The sequence below is a fragment of the Phyllobates terribilis genome, unplaced genomic scaffold, assembly GCF_046119375.1.
Source record: "Phyllobates terribilis strain yellow unplaced genomic scaffold, ASM4611937v1 Scaffold_4__5_contigs__length_816908805, whole genome shotgun sequence".
In the NCBI taxonomy this organism is placed as follows: domain Eukaryota; kingdom Metazoa; phylum Chordata; class Amphibia; order Anura; family Dendrobatidae; genus Phyllobates; species Phyllobates terribilis.
In genome coordinates, this window is record NW_027362764.1 from 82,205,825 (window position 1) to 82,217,252 (window position 11,428).

The following is an 11,428-nucleotide window of genomic DNA, read 5'->3' on the forward strand; positions in this document are numbered from 1 at the left end:
GCCTTACGTACAAATGGTGGGGAATCCTGAGGGCTTGGGTGTTATTGACACAACCCCTAACTTGGACCCTATTCACTACCCTATACACACCCTTTTTTGAGGGGGGGTGGTTTGGTGATTCATGAGTGTACTTGATCTGTTCACACTTGGGTTATTTGTTTGTTCCCGCTTTTTAATATTATCAATAATACAATTTTGTTGTTTTTTGGAGGCTATATGTTAGCCATGTTTGTTCTCCTCAAAACGGTTTAAATCTAATTAATTTAACTTCCAAGCTGATAAACTCAATAATTGGCTGCAGTGCTGTTAACGTGACGAAGGTGCTGCAGACAATAACCGACAATAGGAACAGAGGCGGAGACTCGGCACTGGACCTGAGGAGGGTGAGTACAGTTCAGTACAAACTTCAAATGGGAGATGGGTATTCCAAAACCAGGAAACTCCTTTATGCTTTGATTCAGGGACTGTGGGCATCTTTTTACCCTGCGTGATTAAACAAAATCAAATGATTTCCACTTTCCTATGTCAATACAGCTATTCTACATGTCATCATCACAATCATTACTGTTTGCTCTGCCCTCCACTAATTACATTGCACTTTGTCAATTAGAATGTTTTGCATTTTACTTTTTCATTATGCTCTTTATAAATGTTGTAGTAATGTTATCATTACATTATTATTAATCCACTATGTACAGAATAATAAGAAAATAAATTAAGACGATGTTAACACAGAATAATGTATTATTGTATACAGGTCTTATGAACAGAGATGCTGTCAGTGTGTATAATAATTCTCCAGATAACATTAATCATTTTAATGGCACTGGGACAGCAACGAGCATCGCTGCAAACAGGATATCATACTGCTTTAATCTGACGGGACCATCCCTATCAATTGACACTGCCTGCTCTTCTTCCTTAGTTGCTTTACATTATGCATGCCAAGCCATCAGACAAGGTAAAAACAATTAAATAGACCAAGACTTGATAGATATGTTGTTCTTTGTTTGTTCTTTACATAAAGTATTACAAATGTTTAAAAGCTTTACAACTTCCTTTCTTCATGTCACCAAGCAATGTGAACTGAGGTCTAAGATGGTACATATGCAAGAAATAAGAGCATGTTCACACTAGCAAAAAGATACAAAACCTACAAAAGACAAAAAATATATCACATCCCTACCATCATTATATATAAATGTAAAGCAAAGTTGTATATGAAATATAGGGTACTTAGTGAACAATTTTTGATCAAAAAAAGTATACAAGCCGTCCGACCAGCGACAAGGTGACCCTAATTGGGACGGTCCCACACTGTCTATATTAAAAACCTTACTGTATATCAAAGTTGAAGTAATGCATATAAAAGGGTAGACAAATAGAACCGGGTCCCAATATCAGACCACCCAAGCCCGTGGTAAGCTACATATATACTGACCAGCTCAACAAGGGGGATGCCACACCCCTAATTTGCACAGAATGCAAACAAGACAAAAAAACAAGCAATGTGAACTGAGGTCTAAGATGGTACACATGCAAGAAATAAGAGCATGTTCACACTAGCAAAAAGATACAAAACCTACAAAAGACAAAAAATATATCACATCCCTACCATCATTATATATAAATGTAAAGCAAAGTTGCATATGAAATATAGGGTACTTAGTGAACTATTTTTGATCAAAAAAAGTATACAAGCCGTCACACCAGCGACTAGGTGACCCTAATTGGGATGGTCCTACACTGTCTATATTAAAAACCTTACTGTATATCAGAGTTGAAGTAATGCATATAAAAGGGTAGACAAATAGAACCGGGTCCCAATATCAGACCACCCAAGCCCGTGGTAAGCTACATATATACTGACCAGCTCAACAAGGGGGATGCCACACCCCTAATTTGCACAGAATGCAAACAAGACAAAAAACCAAGCAATGTGAACTGAGGTCTAAGATGGTACACATGCAAGAAATAAGATCATGTTCATGTGTTGCACCTTTGATGACAGTTCTCAGCACATAATAATCATCTGATGCCTGAGCAACCTGTGAACGGTGATCTGATGGATGGAGATGAGTGAATCTGTTTGAGTTGGATTGAATAAAATTATCCTAAAAAAAAAATCAAATTCAGTCTAATAAAAGGGGTTAAAAAAACAATGATACTCATTCAGCCTTATTGTGTCCTTTATTGCTGCTCCAGTGGTCTCCTTTTGTCCCATCTGTCATCTTTTTTGTCTTTCTTCAGCTCTTGGCATCTTTCACACTGACGAGGCCCTGCAACGTCATGACATTGTGACACACATCATCATCTCATTACACACGTCATAATGTCGTGAAAGGTCCTGCAAGGCACCTTTGGCACGGTCTAAGCACCGCATCATCGTTATGTCACAATGTTATTCCTTTGCACTGCTCATGCGCTAGCTCATAAAGAGCCACAATGACAGTCTAATCTAAATGTGGAGTCCAGATGGAACAGTCCTGAATCTTGAGAGGATTATCAATCAGGGCTCCTACAGTGAACTAACAACTAATCTTGGAGGTCAAAAAACATCTCTAGTCGACCATAAAGTCAGTGTTCAATACAGATAGCGAACAGTATTGTACATACACACATGGTCAAAATTGTTGGTACCCCTCGTTTAATGAAAGAAAAACCCACAATGGTCACAGAAATAACTTGACTCTGACAAAAGTAATAATAAATTAAAAATCTATGAAAATGAAGAAATGAAAGTCAGACATTGCTTTTCAACCCTGCTTCCACAGAATTTAAAAAAAATTAAACTCATGAAATAGGCCTGGACAGAAATGATGGTACCCCTGAAAATAATTTGACAAAAGGGACATGGTAAATCAAGTTGTGTCCACTAATTAGCATCACAGGTGTCTACAATCTTGTAATCAGTCAGTGGTCCTGTATATAGGGCTACAGATACTCACTGTGCTGTTTGATGACATGGTGCGTACCACACTCAACATGGACCAGAGAAAGCAAAGGAAAGAGTTGTCTCAGGAGATTAGAAAGAAAATTACAGACAAGCATGTTAAAGGTAAAGGTTATAAGACCATCTCCAAGCAGCTTGATGTTCCTGTGACTACAGTTGCACATATTATTCAGAAATTTAAGATCCATGGGACTGTAGCCAACCTCCCTGGACTTGGCCGCAGGAGGAAAATTGATGACAAATCAAAGAGACGGATAATACGAATGGTAACAAAAGAGCCCAGTAAAACTTCTAAAGAGATTAAAGGTGAACTTCAAGCTCAAGGAACATCAGTGTCAGATCGCATCATCCGGCGTTGTTTGATCCACAGTGGACTTCATGGGAGACGACCAAGTAGAGCACCATTGTTGAAAAAAAATCATAAAAAAGCCAGACTGGAATTTGCCAAACTACATGTTGACAAGCCACAAAGCTTCTGGGAGAATGTCCTATGGACAGATGAGACAAAAATGGAAGTTTTTGGCAAGGCACATCAGCTCTATGTTGACAGACGGAAAAATTAAGCATATCAAGAAAAGAACACTGTCCCTACTGTGAAACATGGAGGAAGCTCTGTTATGTTCTGGGGCTGCTTTGCTGCATGTGGCACAGGGTGTCTTGAATCTGTGCAGGGTACAATGAAATCTCAAGACTATCAAGGGATTCTAGAGAGAAATGTGCTGCCCAGAGTCAGAAAGCTTGGTCTCAGTCACAGGTCATGGGTCTTCCAACAGGATAATGACCCAAAACACAAAGCTATAAATACCCAAGAATGGCTAAGAGGAAAACATTGGACTATTCTGAAGTGGCCTTCTATGAGCCCTAACCTAAATCCTATTGAGCATCTTTGGAAAGCGCTGAAACATGCTATCTGGAAAAGGCAACCCTCAAACACGAGACAACTGGAGCAGTTTGCTCATGAGGAGTGGGCCAAAATACCTGTCGAGAGGTGCAGAAGTCTCATTGACAGTTACAGGAATCGTTTGATTGCAGTGATTGCCACAAAAGGTTGTTCAAAAAAATATTAAGTTAAGAAGAACCATCATTTCTGTCCAGGCCTATTTCATGAGTTTAATTTTTTTTAATTCTGTAGAAGCAGAAAAGCAATGTCTGACTTTCATTTGTTCATTTTCATAGATTTTTAATTTATTATTACTTTTGTCAGATTCAAGTTACTTCTGTGACCATTGTGGGTTTTTCTTTCATTAAACGAGGGGTACCAACAATTTTGACCATGTGTGTATGTACGCTTCTGTTTAATTTGTGTTGAAATCTATATTTATTTCTGTATATTTAAGGTGATTGTCAGATGGCCATATGTGGCGGAGTCAGCTGCATCCTCGAACCTCGCATCTTTGTTGCCCTTTGCAAAGCAAAAATGCTTTCTGTAGATGGTATAAGTAAACCTTTCTCCAATCAAGCTGATGGATATGGAAGAGGAGAAGGATGTGGCATTGTTCTTCTAAAACCTTTAAAAAAGGTATGAAATGTTTACAGTCTCAATGTTTTCTACCATCTCTTTGATATTATTAGAAATGAGCAAAAATATCCAAGACATCTAGTTCCGATGTCATTTCCCATCTGTTTCAGCTGGGCTTCACTTCTTTGGCCAACATCCTTTAATTAGGTATCTTCTAGCAAAATCTGTCACTTCCTTAGACCCATGTCATCATGACATTGTGTGAGGCTTAGTCACTAGGTCAGATCTGTGTACCGTAAATCTTTTCTTTCATTTCTAGAGGTATCATTCATTTTTAGTTGTTTTTTTCTCCTCACTTTAATTGCAATCTTCCTCTTGCTCATTGCCTATGCTTCATCTACTATCCACTATTCTCCAAAGTGACCAATACGTCAGTGAGACTTTTCCTTTTCCCAAGTTTAAAAGGGGGAACTTTTTTCTTTCTTCTATGGGACTAAGCACTTATCGGTAGGTACTTGCTATTCTCTCCTGGCTGAAAGCAGTCACAAACCACTCCTGGCAGCGATTTTCCTACTTTCTGTGATGTGACGTTGACAGAGCAGTTCCTTCGCATCTGCTCTGCTCTGTCGATGGTGTGTCATTGCCAACGTCATGTTTTTTGGCAGCCAGCTCCCTGCTACCTAACTCCGCACAGGCACACTGAGTTTCTGTGATTTGCATTGCATGAGCAGTGTAGTTTGATAGGTCTGCTAGTGACACTTATACCCAGTGAAGGTGCTGGAAATCAGAGTCACTTGCACAGTTATTTGCACTGCTCATGCGCTAGCTCGTAAAACATGAATCACACTAGCTTAGTGCACCTGCGCTCAGTTAGGTAGTAGGGAGCCAGCTGTCAATCAGTATGACATCAGCACTGATGTGTCATTGATAGAGCAGAGTGGAAGAGAAGGCACTGCTCTGTCAACATGACATCACAGAAAGTGGGAAAATCGCCACCAGGAACAGTCTGTGACCGCTCTTATACAAGAGAGATCAGCATATGGCAGAACAAGCATGTAATTAGCAACTACCGACCAATTGTTTAGTCCCATAGAAAAATAGATAACCCATTTAAATTTTAGTGTGAAGGTTGTTATTCTGCTGCCTACTTCCATTTTCCTGTGGGAATTCTGTTTAACATTTTTTAACTTTTTTTTTCAGGCTAAAGAAGAATACTGCAAAATCTGGGGACTTATAACTGCAAGTTCAGTAAACCAAGATGGACACTCTGTATCACCAATCACACGACCATCTCAACATCAGCAGGAACATCTATTACAGCAGATCTATAGTAGGACAGATCCATGTTCTGTGCAGTATGTTGAAGCTCATGGTACTGGGACACCAACTGGTGACCCAATAGAAGCTACAAGCTTAGGAAATATCATTGGGAAAAAACGCTGTAATGGAATGAAGCCCCTGAAGATTGGATCAGTTAAAGGAAATATCGGTCACACTGAATCTGCTGCTGGGGCTGCTGGGTTGATTAAAGTTCTTCTCATGATGCATCATGAAATTATTCCTCCATCTTTACACTATTCTAAAAAAAATGGGAACAAAATCATAGAGAAATCCAATCTAGAAATTCCAACCAGTCCTGAAAAATGGCAAGAGGACATCAAATTTGGAAGAATGGCAGGAATAAATTGTTTTGGGTTTGGCGGAACTAATGTTCATGTTGTTGTAAAGCAAGATAATCAAGAATACCCTAAGTATCATTCGAAAAGATCAGTAGAATTATTTATATTATCGGCAGCTTCCATCAATTCCCTTCTCCTCTGTATTGAAGACACAAAACGAGTGTTAAGCAACACAAAATTATCCCTGGAGAACCTGGTCTACACAGCAGCTTGCAGGAGAAGTCACCTAAATTACAAATACAGAACAGCATTTCTCGCCTCTTCTGTAACTCATTTACACCACCAACTACAAACGGTGAGCAAATTGGCTCCTATGGTTAAATCCAGCCATCATATTGTGTTCATATTCTGTGGAAATGGAGTCCTTTATAAAGGAATGTGTAAGATGCTACTTGAACATGAGCCAGTGTTTAGAGCAAAATGTGTGGCAATCGATAAGTTGATCCAAGCTTATACCTCCATTTCTGTGCTGCAGTTGTTAGAGATGGAGTTTGATGATTTCTCAAGGCCGGATGTGGCCCAGTTGCTGCTCTTTACAATTCAGGTGTCATTAGTGGCTCTTCTGACACATTGGGGGGTGAGGCCAGATGGAATTGTTGGACAATCAGTTGGAGAAGTTGCAGCAGCTCATTGTTCTGGACTTCTTTCACTTGAAGATGCTGTAAAAGTCATTTATTACAGAAGCATGCTGCAATGCAAAGCTACCGGGGGCAGTATGCTGGTAGTTGGCAATCTGCTTGTGACCAAATTATCAAAAATAATTCAGTCATACAAAGAAAAAGTTTGCATTGCTGCTTTCAACAGTCCTACTTCATGCACATTGTCAGGCGATACTTACTCATTAGAACACCTTCATGGGGAGCTGACCAAAAATTACAGTGAAAAGAATATATTTCTCGTAAAGCTTAATGTTCCTGCAGCATACCACAGCCCAATGATGGACCCTATATTACATGAAGTAAAAGAGACGCTGCATGATTTGCAAGAAAATAGCATGGAAGTTGATATTTTCTCTACAGTGACAGGTAAACTAGCATCCAAAGGAGATTTCACCACTAGTGATTACTTGGCTAAAAATATTCGTGAACCAGTTGCCTTTCAACAAGCTGTAGAAGCTTCAGCAAGAGATAAAGAAAACCCATTGATCATTGAAATAGGTCCCCGGAGAGCACTACAAAGGAACATCATTGAAACTTTAGGAGCAAAAACAACAGTATTACCTGCTATACAGCCCCAAAAAGAATATGAAGCTGTCTTTTCCATGCTGATGTCACTTTTTACTCAAGGATACAATCCTGACTGGAGCAATGTATTCGGTGCCTATAAATCTTCACCGTCAACAATTCCAAGATATCAATTTGATTGTATCAAGCAAGATATTAAATATGAAAAAATTAGACAAGGGAACCAAACATCATCAAGTCCAAATCATCCATTAATCCATAGCTTGAGTGAAGATTTGTCTGACTTCCACTGCAAGGTTTCTAAAGTCAATACACCATATGTCTATGAACATAAACATGGAGGATCTGCCCTTATTCCAGGTGCATTCTACGTAGAACTTGGATTGGCAGCTGCGGCTACCAGCTTTAAACCTAAATTGCCGTTAAGTTCTTTGGAAGTCAGTGCAACATTTTCCAGTCCCTGTGTTCTCCACCAAGACTCTGTGGACCTAAAAGTCAAGCTACACCAAGAAGAGAAATTAATGCTTTTTGAAGTTCTAACATCACATGTTTTTGCAAGTGGGAAAATACAAAAACGTAACTATAAACTAAACAAAGACAAAAAAATCTCAGCTGAACATATCTTCAAGAGATGTACTTCGATTTTCAAAGCAGAAACAGTATATGATCAACTCTCTGCAGTTGGATTTGAGTATGGGGAGACTTACAAACAGCTGGGTGATGTACATTATGGAAAAGATCTTAATGAAGGAATTGCCAGAATAAAAGTGAGTGAAGAAGTAAGGGAAACAATGTACGAGTACCACATACATCCAGTCATTTTAGACTGCTTCCTTCAAATGGTGGTTTGTATGGGAACAAGAATGAAAGAATCAGCACTCTTCCCATCATCCATAGGAAGTTTAATGATGCTACAGCCTCTTCAAGAAGAAATGATTATTTATATGAAAATGATAAAAACAACAGAGAAGTACATTGAACTATGTGGATGTTTTGCAGATATCAATGGCTCCATTTTAGTAGAAATAAAAATTGCTCAGCTGACATTTGTAAAACAAACTGCAAATAATATAGAAAATACTTTTTTCCAAGTAAACTGGACAAAGAGTTTACAATCCAGTCAGAGATCAGAAAATGAGCCAAAGCTGTTGATTTATTCTGACAAAGTTGGAATAGGTGAAAAGTTATCAGACTACATTCAGAAAGAGGTGACCTACATTCCTTTCAACAGTTGGAATTCGGATATTCAAGTACATAAGCTTCTTAATAGTGAATGCGAAGATGTTGTGTTTATGTGGGGAATCCAAGAATTAACTAAAGATATTCCAAATAATCTTACACAATATCTAGCGAAATGCTGTGAAGTCTATCAACAGCTGATTTTAACAATAAGAAAAAAGACCCCCAAGCCTTCAATCCGGATAGTGACATTTAGAACTGTGGACAATACTGTGGATCACATTAACCCTGGATTTGCTTTAGTCGGAATGACGAGAGCATGTATGATAGAAATACCTGACATAACATTTCAGCTGATCGATATTAGCTCCTCCAGTTCCCAAGATGTTGCAGCATTAGTCCAAGTTCTTCTTCATTACAATCCAGAGGAACATTCAGAGATCTGGATTAAGGAGGGCTCTATTTATACAAGTGAAATTACTCCCACCATCACTGAACGGAGAACACAAGAAATAAAATCTGATAGTTTTACTCTTTATACTTCAGAGCCTTATACAGTAACTAAAATTTCTGCTGAACAAACTAATTTAAATGTTTCTGTGCTTAAAAGCCAAGATTTAAGGATTCGTGTTGATCAAATTTGCACCCACACAAATGATTATTTTCCTGTTAGTCTTTCAAGCTGGAAATATGGGAATACTCTGTACTGGAACTCTTTGTCTAGTGATAAGCATGAGCTTGTTGCTCTGGATTTTGCAGGGGTTGTTACTGCTGTTGGCAAAGCTGTTAAGAAAATTCACGTTGGTGATAGAGTTGTGGCATGCTATCCGATAACTGCAACCTCTAATGTCATTCTTCCAGAAAATGTTTGCTACTTGGTCAAAAAAGCACCACTGATAAAAAATGCACCTTGTATCTCATTCTTTATCTTGGCCTGGGAAATTCTGCACAATCAACTACCACGTGCAAAGAATAAGCCTAAACTTGTTATTTTAACATCTGATGCAAAGTCAGTTTTGTGCACAGTTTTGTCCAAGACAGCAAAGGAATCTGGATGGGAAACTGTGATAACTGATGGAAGCAGTGTGGTTGATAAGCAGCGCACTTCAATGGTCATTCTTCCTATGGCTAGTGCTGTCACTATAGAAATGCTTAATACATTACCACTTCTTAAAGATTTGGTTTTTTTATCTGATCATAAAAATGCAAAAAACTGGCACTATCTAATTCTTAGCAGCAATCAAGACTTTCACATTCACTTACTTGATATTTCTGCTCCTTTCCAGAAGGCATATTTACACCAGAATCCAAAGGAACTGCACAAGTGGCTTTATTCTATATCTTCTGAAACCAACATTATCATTCCAAAAGTTTTGGTTCAACATGAACCTGGCTTGGATAGTAAAGAAACCAGCTACTTTGTAACCCAGTCCTTACCTGTAATTGAGCTAACCAGTACTATCGCAAAGATACCAATGTCAGCACCTGATCCAGTGCTTTTCAAAGATAACGCGGTTTACGTTGTCACAGGTGGTCTGACTGGTCTTGGACTTGAAACCGTGAAATTCATTGTGAACAATGGTGGTAGCCATATAGCAATTTTATCTAGAAGAAAGCCAACCCCAGAAATGGAACAACAATTAAATGCGGTTCAGAATCTAAAGGAAGCTGCCAAGATAGTTGCCATACAATGTAACATTTCCTTCTACCCTGAAGTAAAAAAAGCCATGGAATTAATGAAAAAAATATTTCCAAATATCCCAGTAAAGGGCGTTTTCCATAGTGCTGTGGTTTTTCACGATGGAATTCTGCAGAACCTAAATTTGCTCCACTTTGAGAAAGTTCTCAGCCCAAAAGTAGATGGAGCAGTGAATCTCCACCTTGTCACGTCAGACATGACACTTGACTACTTCGTGTGCTTTTCATCTGTTGCTTCATTTGTTGGAAATTCAGGCCAAGCAAATTATGCAGCTGCCAACTCTTTTCTAGACATGTTCTGCCTATACAGAAGAAATAAGGGTCTTTGTGGACAATCGATCTGTTGGGGTGGCCTCAACCTTGGAGTTTTACTCAATCAGCACCAAATTCATAAACTCTTAGAAGCAAAAGGAATACTCCTTTTAAATACTGAGGAAATTCACAAGTATCTGAAGAAATGTCTTCAAATAAATAATTCAATTCAAGCAATTGTCAAATTTAACTTCAAAACCATGTATGAAAACTTGATCTCAAATATTCCAGGATTGAAGAAGCGGTTCTATAATGTGGTGGTGGAAGAGATGAAGAGTTGGGAGCAAACACCAACAGAAAAACAACCTGGTGGTGGTAATAGAGAAACTTGTGAAGATTATATTCTCTTAGTACTTACGGAGCTCACGGGAGTCAGCTCAAGTGATATCAGTAGCAGTACTCTTCTCAGTTCTCTGGGGATTGACTCAATGTCAGCCATGACATTACAAAGCCGTATCTTTAAAGAGAAGAATGTAAATATACCGCTGGTGAAGCTACTCGATCCCAGCACACAAGTCTCCAGTTTGGTGTCAATGGTTAAAGAAACCACTTGTGATGAAAAAGAGCTAAATGGTGAATTGATAGAGGAAACTTATCTGTGATATGGAAACAAGTTGGCAACAACAGAACTAAATTATTTCAAGCACTTTTCAATCACTCAATAAGAAAAATGAAAGTCAGCACTCACCGAATCATAAATAAAAAGTCCTTTATTCCCGTGCAGGGGACTTCATAGCGTGCGGCAGGTATCGGAAGGTGCGAAACGTCCGTAGTCCTGTGCGCTGCTCCCTTGTCTGCTCCTCCCAATACCTGCCGCACGCTATGAAGTCCCTTGCACAGGAATAAAGGACTTTTATTTATGATTCGGTGTGTGCTGCCTTTCATTTTTCTTATTGAGTGATTGCTTATATGGACTTGGCTATATGCACCACCAAATGGATCAAGGAGCATAAACACTGATATA

At 38.8% G+C, this 11,428-nt stretch overlaps 1 protein-coding gene across 1 annotated transcript; it reads left to right on the forward strand.

Moving 5' to 3' along the window:
- Window positions 1-674: 674 nt before the first annotated feature.
- On the forward strand, window positions 675-11,158 carry LOC141265029 (mycolipanoate synthase-like). Its single transcript, XM_073677570.1, has 3 exons — window positions 675-961; window positions 4,291-4,472; window positions 5,613-11,158. Exons 1-3 carry the CDS (start codon window positions 724-726, stop codon window positions 11,064-11,066), a joined length of 5,874 nt encoding a protein of 1,957 aa, XP_073533671.1. The 5' UTR covers window positions 675-723; the 3' UTR covers window positions 11,067-11,158.
- Window positions 11,159-11,428: the final 270 nt, after the last annotated feature.